The sequence below is a fragment of the Streptopelia decaocto genome (assembly GCF_964273445.1).
Source record: "Streptopelia decaocto genome assembly, chromosome: 2".
NCBI classification, from domain to species: Eukaryota; Metazoa; Chordata; class Aves; order Columbiformes; family Columbidae; genus Streptopelia; species Streptopelia decaocto.
In genome coordinates, this window is record NC_138655.1 from 55832921 (window position 1) to 55852482 (window position 19562).

The following is a 19562-nucleotide window of genomic DNA, read 5'->3' on the forward strand; positions in this document are numbered from 1 at the left end:
CTGATGTTCCTTGTTGCTATAGCCATTGAACAGGGCAAAAGCACAGCAATTAACACTTTCCTGTCTTCTATTCAGAAAGCTTTTTTAACTCTTGCTTTCACAGTCACATCGTAAAATCTGTAATAGGCCAACTCAAACAAAAAAAACCCAAACAGTGTCACATAAATTCAGCCACCTTTGATTAACAGTATCTTTCAGTTATATCAACAAAAACACAAATACAATAATCCATTAATCCATAATGTTCAAGTTTCCATGCCAAGATGAGAAATGCAAGACACTGTGTGTGTATCTGCTGCAGTGCTCACTGTCTGGTAAAATCCATCTATCTAGATACTCAGATAGACGTAAGATTGAAGAACCAAGATCTTCATACATATGCAAGCTGTCTTTTCCAAAAACAAAAGGATGAGCCACTGACAGGAAAGTGCATGGAATCCCATTAATTTGACACTTAGTGTTTCAATATGACATTTGAAATGCTAGAAGAATACCAAAACACCGTGTTACACTGTAAATCCACAGTGAGGTTTGGGTTGATTTTAATGATTATATCTTCGTTCATGATATGCCTGCTGAAAAATTATACCAGTCCTCTGAAGCAGATTTTGTGAAATGAAATTCTAATTTTAGGACCACTAGCTTGCTCACTTCTAACATTTTTTTTTCTTCAAGTTTTCTGTCCTGCTACTTCTTACTAGAGTACTACCACAATGTGAAATTAAACATTATTTCATCCATATTTTAATGACAATAGATCTCATTTGTTTCAATGTCATTCCAAATGCTGGAATAAATAAAGGTTTCCTTACTCTCTGTTAATTTTTGATGCTTCTTTCCCTTATTACTGGAATAGTTTCCCTCTACTCATACCTAAATACGACTCACACCTCAAATCCTCCCAAATATGCTTTTTTTTCTTCTTTGCAACTATTCATTTTTATTTTCTCCAAACGTTCTACATCAGTTTTGAAATGCTTTCTCTGTCTGAAATGTATACATTAAATTTATGGGTAAGTTTGTCTTCTGTTGAGGAACAAAGCCCCGTCTATCTACTGCCAGCAAGTGAACAATAGAAAGTAAAGACTGCTTTCTTATTACATGGCAACATCTACATGTATAACCCTGAAAGATAAGGGATTTATTTTGAAAGAGAATGGGTTACTACTTAAATAGAATTTTAAAGTATTTAAGAAATCTGCACAGGAAAAAAAGGAATAGCCTAGCCTGAAAGTAAATTCCCAGTATCTTGATTCAATGCCTCTGAAGGGAATTATTATTTTCTTGGCAGTAAAGTAACACGTTTGCTATTTCAGGCAGTATTTTAAAACTGAAGATTTTTGGTTTTGTGATTAAGGCTTAAATAATCTAGATTCTATGCTGGCTCCACCATGCAGCCTAAACCTCACACTGGCTTCAAACTTAATTTTGATTTCTCTAAAATGAGAACAGCATTTATTTTCTCTCACCAAACACTCATCTTGCCTACTCTAGTATTCATATAACTAAGTCACCGGGGCAACTCAGTGAATGTCAAATTCAGCGTACACCTCTTTTACTACTGGTCTGAGTTTTAAACCATAAAGTCTACTGCTATATTTGCATATATAACTAGCTAACAAGACACAGAAATAACAGGAGGATCTGCAAGTTGCAAGCAGACAACACTTCAGAAAGTTGGGAGCCCAGGGATTAAAAAGACTTTAACTTTTAAACAAACATGTTGGTGGTATGAGTGAATGAAGTACTTCAAATTGAAAAATAATTTTACTATAATAATCCCTCTAAATAAGTGGTAAAACTCTCTCCATTGCAATGGCATGCTGCTCTTCCGTTCTCTCATTTAACAATTTTTACCTAAATTTTTCAGATTAACTTTTTATTTCACATCCAGTAATGAATCTGAAACATGAAAACCAAATTGCATTCCCATAAATTTTCCAAGTGCCAATGCTTTAAACATTACAGGCATAAACATACAGCTGACTCTCCACACACGTGCAATATTACTGTTCAAATGTCCTTTAGACTGTGCAATAAAAGCACCGGACTTTGCATAAAGCAAGCCAGGTTCAGCACCAGCTCTGTCTACCACATCTCAATAAAAAGCTAAGTAAGAGCTGACAAGAATAAAGGCAAAATTTTGAGGAAAACGGTATTAGAATAAAAAGGTTGTTTATTAAATGAAATCAGAGCAGAAATCCTCAAGTACATTAAGTTGGATAAGAAAAGCTAAAAGTATTTTGAAAAAGTAATGCTGGATGTTACGAACACATCCTGGCCAAAGTTCATTGACAACATTCCTTCTGTTAGTGTACAGACAGATAAAGAAAGAAGAAAAGGCAAAAGAACGATTTTCTGCATGCCTTACTGGTTGTAGGTTTAAAGCAAACTCCAACAGCAAACAATACAAAGAGTTATAAAGAAGAGCAGCCCTTTGGAAAATTACAAGGCATAAAAGTGGCCAGGGACCAGAGACCACAATGACTTCACTGTTTTCATTCATTTCCAACTGTATTTATTTTCTCCATGCCCAACTAAATGAAACATTTGTGGAACACCTAGGAATTTCGTGAAGCTTTCAATTCCAGAATAAAAGTGAAATACTCAAATATTCAAGCACGAGCAACATGCTCAGAAAAAACAAGTGTAATCTGACATGCTACAAAGTGTATTCAAATAAAAGTATTGATTCACAGTCACCAAATGGTGAAGGAGTTAGAAATACATGGTTAAGCGGAATACGTGCACATTTTTCTCATGCATGTTCTCTGAAACATTTGTAAGAGTTTTGCTCCGAAGCAAACAGAACGCCCAACACGAGGAATGGCACATCTTCCTCAGCGAACACACCAGATGGAGCAACTTGTTTACTCTGCAGTGGGCGTCTGCTCCAGACATACTACAGTAGGAACAGGATAGTCTGAATGTGCAGGCCACAGGTGAAGAGCAAAGCAACACACAGCAACACCAAAACCACAATGCAGCCAGAAAGGGTCTTTCAAAAAACTCTGAAAAACTATTTTACACAATCGCCAAGGAAGGAGTAGGTGCCAGGCAGTTTGCATTAGCCAAGACAACCTAACAAAAAAAAAAAACCCATAAAGCCTGACTTATCTTTTTGGCAACAGAGAAGAGAGGGGTGCTTTGAGCAGAAGGCAATTAAGGATTTGGCAAGCATCTGGAGGAAGGAGTGTGAGTCAAAGATAACGCCAATATCACAAGTCCAGATAACAGAGAAAGATAAAGACACAATGAGAAATACATCGCAGAGAAATAATGAATTTGGGTAGCAGTACAACATCCACTAGGACCAACAGAAGGAACAAGGAGAAGCGCAGGGAACTGTGAAAGAACACATTTGGAGCAGAGAGTCATCTCTGCAATGCTGACACTCATCAAAGATTGATCACAGGCACTAACACACACCCACAAAAGCAGATTATTAACTTTTTGGTTAGGGAGAAACAGAAATAAAGGAAAGTTAATGAATGAACTATAGAAGATTTTGAAAGAAAACAGGAGAGGGAGGGTTGGAAGTAAAGGTACAATACATACGAGAAGTGGGACAGGAGTTTTGAACAAGAGTGTTTCAGGCTTAGGGACAAATAAATGGAAGAGAAAAAACATCAGCTTAACAGAATACCCCTACCTGCTTAAATGAAGCAGGAGTTAATCTACTAAGTGTGAACAGCTTGCCTTGTCCTAGTTAATTATTTAACTTCCACTTCTTGCTGAGGGTAAAGCACTAAAAGCATTATAGGTGCTTCATAATTACTACTGGTTAATAGAAGAAAGGGACGTGATGAAATACACATTTAGAATTCGGTCGCCCTTTTTTTTACCTGCATGTTTAATTTACACTCTGTGTTTCCTTTTGGAAAATAGAAGTATTTTACTTCACCTGCTATAACACACAGCAACACTAAATGATAACCAAAGCATTCAGCACTGAACATCTTTTAGAGTCTTTCCACCACGCCATTATGGAGAGATCTTGGAGTTTGCTTTGTTTTCCCATGATTGCCACTACAAACATGTAAGCACCAGACAAAAAAAAAAAAATCAAAGAGTTTAAGATGAAAATGTTGGCACTGGTAGGTCATGGGGAGCACAGAAACTTACCAGTTGCTAAAAAGTTCACTTTGGAACAAAAGCTCAAATGAGTTGCACTGTGTCAAGTCAAATAAAAGAAAGCACAAAACTAACAAAAACTCCTTTTTGGCTCAGTGAGCCCCGAGACGGATTTGGTACCCTCTCTGCCAACGAAAGCACGCAGCGCTGCACACTCTCACGACTCGACTGCAAATCTTCCTTTGTTTAACATCTCAGCTTCTCAGGTCAAGTGATTTAGATAAAAAGCTACATGTTAGTGTTCATGTGAAGAAAAACATTCAGTCATAAGCACAAAAAAAAAAAAAGTTTTGAGTATGTATTAACCAAAACCTAGAAACTAACCTAAAAAAAAAAATACAACATAGTGTGTTTTCAACAGTTTGATTTGTGCTGCTCTCACTGTATGCTAGAATAGGCCTTATGATCTCTGAACGCCCAAGGGCAGTATTGCTGGGAATTTCTGAACTGGCCACCACCACCTGCCCTGTTATTAACCTACTGAAAAAGTGTATCTGGCTAAAATTCCACTTAAGCTTTACTCTTAGTATTTTCCCTGAGTAACCTTCAGAAATCCTGTGACGGGACACATTTCTACAACTCTCCTCCATTCTCTTGCAGTAACTGAAACTTCTGCAGGTTCAGAACCAGAGGACAGCAGCTCTTCTTGCTCCCAGCAGAGATAAGATAGCAGGAGGCAGCGAAAAGAAATTAAAAGCTAAACAAAGATTAACCACGCTTCCTATTTGTTCATAAAAATTCCACATGTTCATTTTCATTAGGTCAGCTAAAGCTGCCTGAAAAAAAAAGTCTTTAATAATGTTACTTCCCTAAGTATTATATATATATATATATATATATATGTAAAGTGGCTAACAAGAATTTATACGCTAAAACATCATCTGCTTTATACATGAATGGTATAGATGAATTAGATCAATATTTCTAAGCACATTCAAAGCAGGAATTCTGACTCTATGTTACTGTAAGCTATTCCTGAAAAGAAGAGCACAGGTGTCGTTAAACAAAGTAGGTGGGAGTACTCTGGATTCACCTTATTCATAAATAACTATTTTTCTCACTTCAAATCTCTTCATTTTGAAAATACACTTACCGATATTATTTGTTTCATCTTTCAATCCTTGCTTCATTTTCTTAATAGTTAAATTAAAAAAAAAAAAAAAAAACAACATTCCTTTTTAAATTATAAATTGGGAAACTGATAGCTGGTAACTGAACTGCTGAAGCAAAATTAAGTGTTTAGCTCCCCTGAATTTCTATTTTCTTTGACCACTGACCAAATTAAAAAGTGATAAACAAGCAATTAGGTTATCCTAGCTATGTTAAAATTAGCCTAATCTAGTAATACATGTTATTGTTGAAATAATGCTGCTTAGACATTGAAAGGCCTTTATGCAAGAGTCAGAGAGAGCTACAGCCACCCAAGATCAATTAGGAACACACAGACAAGAGAAAAAAAACCACCTCAATTGAGCCACTTTATCTCTTAAAGTGATTGAATAATCTAGTAGGAACATAACATTAAAAAAAAATATCTCTATGTTTATGCTTCATTAAACACCACTAATACCCACTTCAGTCAGAGGAAGTTACTCATGTCCTACAGTGAGATAACTACAATATCAAAAGTAGAATATCTGGAAGGAAAAAATGCAGTACAAAATTAATGCAATATTGTATTCAGATACTCAACCAGCTCACCAGAATGCTCCTTGCTCTCCTAAAAAAATATGTGCTAAAGTCTGATTTCCCTTGGCTTCCCAAAAATCAAACCACCTACTGAACCTATTCAGTACTCGCAGCTTCATCAGTGCAAGTGCCACGTGGATTGAAGAGGTGCAGGGAAAGAATGGCTGTAAACCACAGGAAACATTCAGAGATTCAGCTTCTCTGTGGGCTGTTGGTGTGTTATTTAATCTACATTTTATATACTTTTTTCTCATTACCTGTAAATCTTCTGCATACTTTTTACATTGTGGATGTTGGACATCTGAGTGAATAGAGATCTTTAAAAATGGAAGGCTTAGGTTGTTTTTTGTCCCACACAGACCAAAAAGCCAACATTATCAGGTCAAACTTACCATAGAAATTTAATTTAGTGAACTCTGGAGGTGTATTTTACCTCAGTTTCAGAATTGCCCTAGGCAAAATCCACCAAGAAATAACAAAGAGCTTCCTCCATGCAATCACTCTAAGAACTATTATCCTGTTTCTATTCATCCCCAGAAAGCATAACCCTTGTTTGGATTATGTTTTTACTATTAACTACCTACTACATAGCACAGAGACAGGAAAACACAGCATCTCTAACAGAAAGCTGATAACTAGCAGACTTCATAGAAAAAACAATGTCATATAATCTCAGAAGCCTTTGAAAGACTTAGCAGACTAGAGATGCAGTAATAAATTTTGTAGCTTAAAATGTATTTCTGACAACAAGCAAAAGTAGGAAACATAGCACTCTCATACTGATACTCTAAACTTGTATTTTACTATATACAACAAAGGACAATACAAAGGGCTATTAAGTTGCAGGCATGCAAACAACATTTAATTCTTAATTTTTTCCTGCAGTTTGAATGAGCAGTCAGATTACATTCTTGGTCTGAACAGACAGACAAACATGTCCACAGGCACTGGTCTGCTTAAAACATAGCACCTAAAGCTAACTTATACAATAGTTATGTCAATCAGTATATTTAATAGCTAAGATAGATATGATAGAATGCCATTGATATAATAGGTATCTTCTCAGGGAAAATATAATATAATCTATAGAGAAAGGGTTCTGCAAAAACTAAAGGCTGGTACAAATTATCTTATTCTCCCAAAAGTCTGAGAACCCTTTCAGGGTCAGATAAACTAAGTTTGCAAACTTTCACAGTTAATCTCATGAATAAACTAAGTAATTCTGTAGTTACCACAACTACACAGGGAATATTCTGTGCTTTGAGACTTAAAAACACAAGCCAAAAAAACATCAGAAAACGCAAGCACCAACTAACTTAATGCTCCATGCTCTGCTCTTTGAGCTTTTCGCAGGCAAAATGTTCCCTGGAGGGATCAAAGTTACAGCAAGACGTAGTCTTCAACCAACCATTATGTGAAATTGTCAGATGACCAAGGCCGAAATCTGCCTCTGGACTCTCCCCAGCTGACTGAAAGGTTCACTGCTGGCATCACTAGAATGAAGATTTTGTCATAAATCCTGTGCAACTTTAAGGCGTGTAGATTATGAAGGCACATCACACCACACTGCAGAATTACAAAGCCTTTACAAGGAACAGATGAGTTCTCTTCAAGGCTCTGGACAGATGGCAGGATTTGACTATCACTAAATCAGCTTAGTCAAATACATTATTAGTTCTCCAGCCCAATATTCACTGTGTATTCCTAATGAAATTGCTGAATGAAAAGGGCAATGTGCCAAGCTTATAGCAAGTAAACAACAGAAATCCATTTTTCTCCAAGATCAACCTCCTCCCAATGTGATGCAAACACTTATACAAATCACAAAAAAAACCACAAAGATCCTCTTGAAAAAGCAGGTCATTACAAAACACGAAAGATCAAAACCTAAATTCTACTCTTGTGTGTGTTCACTATTTAACCAAGTGTCTGTTAAGCTGTTTCTCTGTGACTATGAAGTAATCCAGGAAAACCAGGAGGTCAGACTGACTGCCACAGAACCACCACATCAATGAACACACAGAATGGGCTTTCAGGTATCTACAGTAACAGGTCCCTCAAAGGCTGGACGTGCAGCTTCTCTGTGAGATAAATCCATCAGCAAGGGATGAGTGTTTTGCTTATCAGAACTGGCACATAATGCCCAAGCACGACTTAACGCTCGCAAGAAAAGATGCACGATTCTACAGGGTGTTTCAAAAAGATGCACCCTATTTCAAAGCAGTATATTTCACTATGGCAACATGTTACAATTACACAAAAATTTACAAATGGTATAATGATTTATCAAGTTTTAGTAACCTTTTTATAAACTCTCTACATTCACTCCACCTCCTGGGGTCCCATGCGACCCATCCAACTTTGAGTCAGTGTGTCCATCTTTTTGAAACACCCTGTACCTTGATTTCTAGAAGCCAGTTCTGAGTCCCTGTTAATTCTCATCTTAACAGTGCAAGGAATCAAAAGTTTTCATAGAATTACCAGATTTGTAACCAAGCATTCACACGGAATTTTATTTTTTCAAAGCATAATAAAAACTTATTTTGATGGTAGCCACAGTCGTATCTTACTAAGAGAAACAATTCTCCTTAAAAAAAACAACTTGCCTTTCCTCCATGCAGTGACATTTCTTCTCCCTTTTCATCATAAGGTTAACACTCAAGAAGTATTAATAGAACAAAGTAATTATCACTGCACATGACAAGCATTGTTTGCTGCAGCAATTACTCCTCAATCATAATGTTACTTCTGTGTACACTCAACAAGGATAAAAAAATAAATCCTATAGACCAGTATATGCTATATACCCCATTTTAAACTGCCTGAGTGGGTAGTGTAGGTGTGGTAGTATTTTTAGGCAAAATTACGACACCTCTTTTGAAATCCTAACATTCTGTGCTATTAAATACATACTCTCATTTTCATCAGCAAGAGAGAGATGGTTGATTTTGTTTGCATCAATACAATAAAGTAACAAGTATATTCTTATTTGTATCAAAATGAACACAGTATCCTTATAACCTATATATTTATTTCCCTAAATTTTTATCTGAAATATTTCAGATAATATTTCAATATTTCAAGTTCCCAATGAAAATGTAAAAAAAGAGCAATTTTAGCTCCAGAGACAGGTACTGTATAATTTTCACTGTATGCTAAGATTTTAAATAATTAGAGATACATATAACTGATAGCTCCTGAATAGAATTTGCATATAGAGCACACACAGTCTCCCTAAAACATTTCTACAATAGATTCCTTCTGTGATTTGACATGAGCTGAATGGTGTTGAACAATTTATTCACCATTGTTTGGGACAGGCTATTTAATTCATTTCTGACTTCAAAACAAATGTGCGTGTATCTTTATATTAGCATACATACTGGTTAAGTATATTAATCACACACAACAGGCCTGTGCTCAGTTAGGTGGGTCTTTTCAAATACACGGCAATTAAACCCTCCTACGTATGAATCACGTAGCGTTCACCGAATACTTTCTGTATGAGTACTAAATGTTTACAAATGAGGCTGGCATATTTTATATAATCTTCACCATCTCGGCCGAGACAAGGAAGGAGCGCTGTCATTACATACGTAGCAGAGTCATCGGCAGATGCAGATTAAATAAAGTCACCTTATTCCTTATTCCCATCTTCCCATTATGGCCGCTGGACTCTGACCTTGACACACCACTTGTATTGCTAACTTGAAATAAATGGTGTACCAGTTCAGGGTAGTCTACATGTTTTGCAAAAACATTACGACATTAATTGCGATTTTAAGAAGCTTCCCACATATTTTAATACATTCAACCAGGCCGCACTCTTTTCCACAGGAATCAAAAAAGTGAGATGGGCTGTCGCTGCTGAATTCCGAGTTCTGAAAATCACAAACATCATCAACTCCAAGCCTAAAGCTGCAGCCCCAAAGGAATTTCGGAGGAGGAAAAAGCCACTGACTCCTTCATAACCTCCTTCAAAATGACAAGGATAAACAGAAGAGTTAAAATGCTAATGGTCGCAGTGCTGCTTGTGAGAGACAATTTAAAATGAAGCCTCTGTCTCATGGGAAATTCTAATCTGCTTTTCTTTCCAGCTATCAACAAAAAATATTTTTTTAAATATCAAAATTTAAAAACTGTTTTCCCAGGAAAGATCAAGTATAGCATATGCAGTTGGCTCTCACTAGACATTTTCATTTGAAACAAAAGCACTTTTACTTTCCCAAAATGAAATATTTTATATTTTGTTAAAAATATTTTAACACGTTTATTATTATCTGTATTTCTAGTGTTAGGGCCTTTCGTTTCCTTCCATTAAAAAACACAAAGCAAAATTGTAAACAATATTTAGTATGCAAAGCAAATGACACACTAGATTATCGTTTGCAAATAAAATACTAGATTTATGAACTGAGATTTTACAAATGCTGAAACAAAACCAGGATGCATTTGCTGAAACTGAACACATAAAAACCCAAGATGTGCCTACTTCCAATTTCTGTATGCACATCAGTTAGGAATTACTCCTTACACTGTATCCTGCAGAAAGAACATTTCCTTTTCCTATTGTTATAAATACTTGCAAAGATCAAGATGGCTTTAGCATTTTACCATTTGTAGTTGAATTAGCTGGTTTTTCATTTTGTTTTTAACCAGCTGTTTCCGTGAACAGTTTATATGTACAAACCGTTCAGTAACGGCAGTTGTCACCTTCATATATATTATTGATGAGAAAACAGACAACCCGCCAATTAAGATGCAGGCACTTGCCCCATCTCCAGGCTCAGCCTGAGGTACCGATGGAATCACTGAAGTAGAAACTCAGTTTTACATTTCAAAGAAAGTTCAAAGGCAGTGAGAAAAGACTGCCCTGCAAAAGACACAGAAATTGTATTTATTGCTGGAAAAGTTTATTTAAGGAGTAGACTACATTATTTACTCTGTATGATAATAAAAATTATACTATGAGTCCACGTCTTGTTCAACAAGACATTCTACTAAGTTTTCCTTTCAGTCTTGAATTAAGTCTATGAATCTGACAAAATGATAGTTTGAACATTCTTAGAACACCAGTCACAGCTTAGTATCAAAGACAGAGTCAAATAATGGTCAAGGTATAAACCAAGCAGACTTAACTCAATTTGTGGTTCTGTAGCTACCTCAGCAAGACATAAAACAGCATTTCTTTGGCCTCAAAATATTGCCAAGTGATAAAGGAAATAAAAGTATTTGAAACTGGGATGTCTTTGGATGGACAAGCAACTCTGAGACTACTTATCTTCTCTGCTTCCACCCAAATTCTTGGGTTGTTAAAAATCACCAAACCAGTCCATTAACACTAAGTATTTATTCCCTGCCCTACTAGCGCTTCCTAAAGAATTCAGAGAATTTATCCAACAGAAATTATTTAAATAAAATATTCTGGTGGAAAAAAAAAGTATTTAAAATAAATTAATATCCAACAAGATCACATTGGCTGCATAATGTATCTTCAGTCTTGCTCCTGGAAAATCACGTGGCCTTTCCTCTGTTTCTGAATGTGAGACCAAATATTCCATGCTAAGACACATTTATGCAGCTGTTAACAAAAGTCATAAATACAACACGCATTTCACGGTACAACTTTGCAATGACAAGTCCACACTATAAATGTACCACATTACACTCTAAGTTAATGAAAAACAGCTGAGCTAAACCAGCACCAGTAGAGAACACAAAATACTTCACTCACCTCCATTTCTGTGCAGTGTAAACGGCTCGATGTGTCTGTAATTGGAAAAAAAATAAAGTTTCGGATTAAGTAAAAGACAATTAGCAAATAAAAAAATAAAAACTTCAGTAACTTTTTTGAGTAATCGCCAAATATTATTTGCCTTACTTTATTCATACATTTCAATAATAGTGCTATTATGTATGCATCACAGAATTCACAAGAAGGCAGCCCTGCCCTCTTTATTTGGATTCTTCATAATACTCTCTTTTTAAAAGATGTCTTCAACGCCTGGCTTCATTATTTAAATTGTATGACTGATGCTTGGCCATGTAGGGAACATGAAAACATGTTGGCTTCAATTAAGCAGCAGCAAATAATTATTTCAAGAGAGAAAAACAACATTAATTCATAAAACAGGGAAAAGCCAGTGTTTCATCTGATACTCCTGGGATATCAAAGAGTTCAACAACACAAAGTTCAAGGAAATTAAAGTCAAAACATCACTATAATATTTTTCTAAGTCCCCTCTTGTCAATTTTTGCATTTTCTCTGAGTTCAGAAACAACAATTTGGAATTTCTATAATACGGAAAAATTAAGTTTCTGAATTGTTTTATCAAATTGAAATCTCAATTTTCTCAAAGACAAAACACTTTGGTAAAAAAGTTTAAATGGCTTGACAGCTTACAAAACATAAGACTGAAATTTCCTAGCATATTAGGAAAGTACAATTTCACTATGATCAGCAAGATTATAATTTCATATTAATAGTTCATATCAAAGTAGGGTGAAGTAATTCTGACAGGATGATTTTCTGTTGGAAAAAATGACATCCAAATAAGCCAAGTATTCCACAGAAACATATTCCTTTCAAAGGGGAGCCACCCAAAACTTTAATTTCCAAACACATAGAGTTTGGTAATTAAAAAAGAGTAATCTTTTTGTCTTTGCTTTTTGGCTCCACTGCACCCGCACTGCTAGTTTAAGATTTGTGACTTTGGTCCTGACGGGACTCACCCTTAGGAAATGCATGACACGATTTTGAGTCCCCATGCACTCAAAAACTAGAACGGCGCGTGTTTGCTTGCCTGTGTGTACAATGAGAACATATGTTACAAGCAATAGTTGCTGAATGTTACCCAGTGTAGCCGTAGGATTTACTGCAATAATTCTGAAGAGCCTGCAATTTGTAGCCATAAGTGGAGGGGCTGTTTCATCAGATTGCCCAGCAAGCCCAAGGAAGCTCAACCAACTGGTTAGCATAATGTTTGCACAGAGGACCGACCGACTTAATACATTAAATCTGAACGGCATGCAAAACTGTCGGCACTAGGGGAGAGTCACCTGCTGAGAAAAAGATTAATTTTTCATATTGAACTGCCCATCTTCCCCTTGAAACTAAAGGTCAAACACATCTTGGATGAATTGGGAATATCCACCAAACCTTGTGAAAGTTGCTGATCTTTATTTTGAGCTGCTGCCAATGCCAGCGGAATGCTCAGCACTAGTGTCTTGACTTCAAAATGAAGAACACATGAGCGGCTTTAAAAGGCAGTTTTTGCATCACGTATCATCTGTTCAAAAGGACTGGTAATTCTGGTTGATTCACTTCCAAGATCCACGTAAGAGACATATTTTGTCTTTCAAATGGTAACAACATTCGTGTGATTGTTATAAATTATAAATGGGAGAAATCTGCTGAGAACTTTTTTGAAATAACCCTACATTTATTAGCAGATTTATGAACACTAGGGGCTACTTCTGTAAAACTCAAATGACAGATGACCAGAACAACATACCTCCACGATACAAGATGATGTAAAATCAAATCACAGAAATGTAGTCAAGATGTGGGGAGGGAGGGCGGATAGGGGGAGAAGTATGCTGCCTCTTTTGGAAAAAAATACAATTTTTTAAAAGATACTGCTTCAGAAAAAAGTAGTAATTTTAAACCTAGAATGATGCAAGGGCATACAGAAAGCTACCAATGTTTGCAATCACTGATAATTTAAAATATCCTGACTTGCGTCTCTGACAGTCTAATGGAGTAGGAGTCAAACTATATATTATAATAGATCCTCTCAGTAGCACAGATGCAAAGTATTAATTGCTACACCTCACAGCAACACTGAGATTCTATGAAGATCCTTTTAATAGAAGTCTTAACCCATTCCTGAAACACAAAACAAATTAATGAGCCCAGACCAAAACAAGTAAGGTAAAAATTGTGAAAGAAATAGCAAGAAGCTTATGTCACAGCCCCTTTGACATATCTTCTTCAATAGACTTCCATGAAGGCTTGTTTTCAAGGAAAAGCACTCAAACTTTGAAAACCTTCCTTAATTCATACATTGTACCATCAAAATTGACTACCACTTTCAGAGCAAATCATCATTAAATTTTTGTTTTATTATAAAAAAAATGTTGTGAACATCTTAAACTGGATCACTTATTCCTATTACTTGTGAAGCGGGCAACAATAGAAGAGAAGGGCAACATTTATATCAGCGCTTTTAAAAGCAATAGTGTTGTCATGATTCCATGTGCTTGGAGGAAAGGGGGAATAACAAGTAGTTTAAGTCCAACTTAAATGCACCGCAGACAGTACTCCCGACAGCTGCAAACTACTGACTTACAACATTTTAATATGATATTCTGCATTATGGTAACTACTAACCATACTATAAGGAACATTTAACGAAGAACTGTTGTTTATACATAACTGAGGACCTGGCACCTGACCCCAGCAGGGGGGAAGGACCGAGAGACATCGGACTATGAATTCTTAATGTAATACACAGTCTCTTCCCGTAATATGTACTGACACCTGTATACATACCGATACCTCTATTGATAAGTTAATTTAGGGGGAAGTGTAGCCAGAGTACCAGGAATCCATATCTTAAATAGATTAAATAAGGGGAAGGGTATTGTGTGCCTCGGGATAGTCTGTAAACCCTGAAGTACCCAACCAATGGGGAACAGGGGAGGGAAATTGCGGCCGGGATTTTGGGGGGATATAAGCAGGGGCTTTTTGCCCTATTAGGTGTGCCTACCTTTAGGTAGAACACCCGGTCTTGCAAAATCGTTACTAAAATATGCTTTGCTGAGACATCCTGCCTGGGTCTATTACATTTGCAAAAGAATGTTTTCCTACAATACCATTCCATATCCCTCTGTACCTTGAGTCCAGCTATACACTTAACAGATTTCCCTGAGCTGTTTGCAGTGACTTATCAGCTCATTCCTGTGGGAATCTTGAGACCAGCATTAACAGTACTGGCCCAAGAAACATGCACTTACTGCACCTATCAAGGCTGAAATGACTTTGCTTTTGTATGGCCGATGCAAGCCAGTTTACTTATAGTGGCTTTACTTACACTGACGGAGAATAGAAATTTCTTCTGTCTTCAGCTGATATGGCTGAAAAAGCAAAAGCTTTGCAATGTAGCCAAGGGTCATACTTAGGCTGTATTCTCTGCAAGAAGCCATGGAATAGTCTCTGCCTGTAAGCAGTATTAAGCGCTTATCTGGTAAATAGGTGAAGACTTACAAAATTATTTAAGCTGCTGCTGCTTAACACAGATCCAGACTTCACAACCATTCAACTAGATACTAATCTGTGTAGCATTTTCACCACTCTTACTGACAAAAAAATTCAACAGTATTTTTCCATGACAGCTTTCCAACAGTGACTAATGCATTCATTACTAGTAAGTAGCATAACTAATTGTCAAGTTAACGTCAATTTATAAACAATCTGCAATTTGGAAGGTTAGATGACTGTTTGAATGAAAAAAAATGCACAGTTTTTGCAAGAAGGTCTGAAACTTAAATTAGAGGTTTCCTATATCTCCGAAAACAATCTTTAAAAGAGACATATTTGCTGCCAAAAAGAAAAAGCCCCAAACCTTCACAGTCATTTTTCATTCCTCAAAATTTCTATTTGAAAATTATTCTTACTTCAAACCCTCAACAAGAGGAGTCATGCCAAACTTACATCAAGCATTAGGGCACACTGACTCATTCCTCAAGGCAAGAGCTTCAGGCTGCTGGTTAGACAGCGAAAAATAATTATTTTCTCAAAAATATCTCACAATGCTGTTAAAAAAAGACCGTGGTCAATTTCTCTATAGCCTGTGCTTCACTGAAGCACAATTTAAAAGGTCATGGTTAGAAAGGGTCTTCATAGATACAAGAACAAAGAGCAAGCATGTCAAGTACTGCTGCCCATAAGAAGTACAAATGGAACACCCAAATTTAAAAGCAAAATAGATAATTCAGTACGTTAAAATGGACAGACACAGGATATTTGTAAGAAAACATGCAGAATGTGCAAAACCATTTCCACTCCACTATCCAAAGAAAAATTAAGCAATGTGACACCAGAATCACACAGCCACTGCTTCAGCTGTAACCAGCTACTCCAATGAGCCTCAGCTCATCGCAGCTTAGAGCCTCAGAGCATCTTCCCAGCCTTCCTCTAATGCCTCAGATTCCTCTGCATAGATCCAAAAGCATTTGCTTCCACACAGCTTCTTGCAGAACTGAAATGATTAGCACAGATTTTTCAGGCAATAGTGTAGCTGACATATACACTGGCAACAAACCCCAAACTTATTTTGTGTTAGAGATTAATATTCTAATTAAACACCACATTTCTTCAGGTTTTGGGTGAAATCAAGCTGCTATTTCCATGACAGCAGAACTCAAGTTGCCCTCAGGAAAGACAGTCACTGCCCAGACGTATTGGAGGACAGCGGAAAACATGGCTGAAGAAGGAACACAGAGGTTCATAGAAGGAAAGGGGGCAAAGGAGAACATGGGAGTCTAACTCAAGATCCTTAAATTGAATACTCTTTAGTCAAGCCCCCAAATTAACCCGTTGAATAGGTATTTGCTTTCTAGCTTTTTTGTCTTCAAGAGGCACTGTAGCTAGAACAGTGGGCTTTTCCCCACCCTTAAGAGAACAAGGAACTCCTTAAAAAAAGGGGGGGGAAGGGGAAGTTCAGACTCACATTAATCATCTGATTGCAGGAACTGGGGCGTTAGTTACCAACTCTGACACAGCTGTCAATACAAGAGTCAAGATTAGCACCAATAAAAGGGAAAGAATGAAAAAAGCAAAGGCAAACAAGCAACATAAGGAAAAAGAGATGAGTACGCGAAGAACAGGATTCATAATTAAATGAAGGGAGAGGGAAATATTGATGTAGCAGGAGTGAGCCAGACTTCTGGCAGAGGATGGATATTACAACATAAACAGAGGAGGACAGAGAAATCTTGCATGAAAAACGGGAAAAGAAAAAAAGTGAAAAAGACAAATATAGGTAAAGTAAAGCTTAGGAGTAAGAGAAATCAGGCTGCAAGGGAAGGTCAAAAGTGAGGACATGAGGAAGCAGAAAGAGGCAGACTGGATGAGGAGGGGTAAACACAGACCCCTCAGAGCAGCACCCACAGAGAGCCATGATTTTAAGTAGAATACTTGGGCTTGGAAGATCAACACATCCTTCCATTAAACTGTAATTGGAAGGCAACAAGAAATGGGATGAGTTTTTACAGCTTGTGGCTTTTTGGATTGGAGTTGTGATTTCTGTATCAGCCTACAGCTGATGATTTAGAAATGGTACACCACATTTTTCTGCTTGGGAGAAGAAAAGAGAAAGAAATGTCTAAGAAAATACAAGGAAAATTCTTAGACAGGTTACTAGACCAAAGGTGTCCAGGACTTTCCTTCCCTGTGTCAGTCTTTTCTCATGCCTTCATCTTTCTCCATTCAACACTTCACTGAAGTTACTCCTCATTTTATACAGTCAAAAGCAATCCCCCTGCACATTGCAAAAAGCAAAGGTAATCACTGAAAGGTCTTTGGTGCTAATACCCAGTTACATTTTGTAGTAAAAATTATTTTAAAATAATATTCTTTAATTCCAATTAGCAAATACATACTACCTTAGTGCTACCTTCTAAGATGTAATTAAAAGGTCATTCCTCATCTTGTTGCATTTCTACTCTGCACAAGGAAACCGGCTGTGGTTACCATACAGCTCTTTCCATGTTCCATTCTAACCCTCTTTAGCAAACTCTTAAGTTTACCTAGAAATCACCTTTTTGTTTTTTAATTCTAAGATGAATGCTGTGGTAGATAAGCATCTCCAAGTGCTGCCGAGCTCTATTCGTAGCCACCAGTCTCTTCTGCAGATGCTTAACTACAGATACTACATTCACTTTCCTCTGGCCTGTCCAGATAGCAATCCTTTCCAAAAAGTGCGAATTTGCAGAGTTCATGTCTCTCTTTTTTTTTTTCTTTTTTTAAAGAAACAAAAGTACTGTTACTCTAATCATATTCTAGTTTTTTCCTGGAGCTAGAGGCTTGCTCATTCAACAGGTATGTGTGCTTGTGGCAGAATTCTGACTCCATTGAAGTCAGCAGAAGTTTCTACCATCATGTTTGATGGATCCAGACTTTCAAGCAGGTTACAGGTTTTCTAAATTAATAACACAGCACTGTAGGATCTGTTAAGAACTTTCATCAGCTGTTAATAAACTCTCTCAAGTAGATTAAAAAGTAGTTCTCTTAATTCTCCTCTACCTCAGCTGTGTCTTTGCAGTCTTGTATTTACACTGTAAAATCTGACTTATCTCTTTTTCTTCCTCTTAAAGTGCACAGTAATAAAATCCAATAACACACTCATAGTTGCATGTGTCATGCAAGCTAGCTTAAGGTTTTATCAGGAACAATATTAGTTTTGTCTCTTTATGAGATCCAATGCTGTAATGTGATAAATTCATTCAGAAAGAAAAAGTGAACACCCTCCAGCTTCCTTTTAACAGACATTATGGAAAAGCTTTCCCACTTCTGTTCATTGCCAACATGGGCCTAGGATGTTATGTACTTCTAATCCTCTTGTCACCTGCAACATACCTATGGCACACTTGGCAAAGGCAGCCACGCTCGGGTCAGTCCCATTCACAACGCTGCTCCTGCGTGGGTTGTTTTCACTGCCTGTCGCTCTGATCACATCTTGCTCTCTGCATCATCCCGTTAAAGGCATTTGCTCTCTCTCCCTCCGTCACATCATACACTGCTACCGTCTTCGTTTTCAAAGCCCTTCTTGTGCTACCCCAGTCCCACCCATCACCCCATTCCCTCTCACCGGGTACTGTGGTGTAAACTGTCACCTCCAGCCCCTGAAGTTGGACTACATTACACTTCTTTTATTTATTTTTTTAAAAAAAAGGCAGCCCTGTTCTTTCTCCAGTGATGCCCCACAGGGACACGATATTAACTCTCTGCAACATCATGGCAGATGTCTCATTTTTTACTCTAGTCTTCAGTCACGGTTAACAATGACAACCACAATTCCGCTTTCCTTTCTACAGCAACATTTTTATTGCACTAGTCAAGAAAACCTCCATTAAATTACAAATGTGTTATGTTTTACTTTAAGCCATTATGAACATCAGGAGCCCACAATTCCTAAGAGTTCTGTGCTCTCAAGTTTTCCTTAGGAACAAAGGCAGATTTCAGTCAACACCAAATTCGTTTTTATTCCTTCACTGCCTACTTACCATTTTCAACATCTCTGCATAAAAATAGAGGTAACTGTGGGCAACTTCCTTCCATTTCTTTTGTGCAAGCATTTGGAATATGCCTTTTGTTTGGCTGGTTTTTTTCTTTTTTCCTCCAGAGAAGTTATTTTTGTTACACTGTGATCTTTTCTTTGCTTATTTTGTCCTCCCCCACCAGGGCTGTCTACAATAGGGCCCCTACCCGTCTGCCTACGTTCACAGAGTGCCCATGTAATCCCAGTGCATGGGCTGCATCAGCATAAGCCGTGACTGGAGGCCTTCCAGTTCACCCTTACGTACTGGGAACCACACTGACGGCAGAAAGCCTGGCACAAAGAAGGCCTAAGCTTTCCCTCTTCCACAGATCAGCAAAGCAAGCGAGGACAGATGAAGTATCAACTCACCGAGGCTCCTCTCTGCTGTCCAGTGACATTTTCTTCCTACCTTGACTT

The 19562-nt window shown here is 37.3% G+C and overlaps 1 protein-coding gene across 1 annotated transcript in view; it reads right to left on the minus strand.

Annotated features, from left to right (window-relative positions):
- SPIRE1 (spire type actin nucleation factor 1) overlaps nt 1-19562 on the minus strand; it is a 134270-nt gene that overhangs the window by 109441 nt on the left and 5267 nt on the right. Inside the window, exon 2 of the mRNA XM_082046309.1 lies at nt 11558-11592. Coding sequence (XP_081902435.1) covers nt 11558-11592 — 35 coding nt within the window. The remainder of the gene's footprint in view (nt 1-11557; nt 11593-19562) is intronic.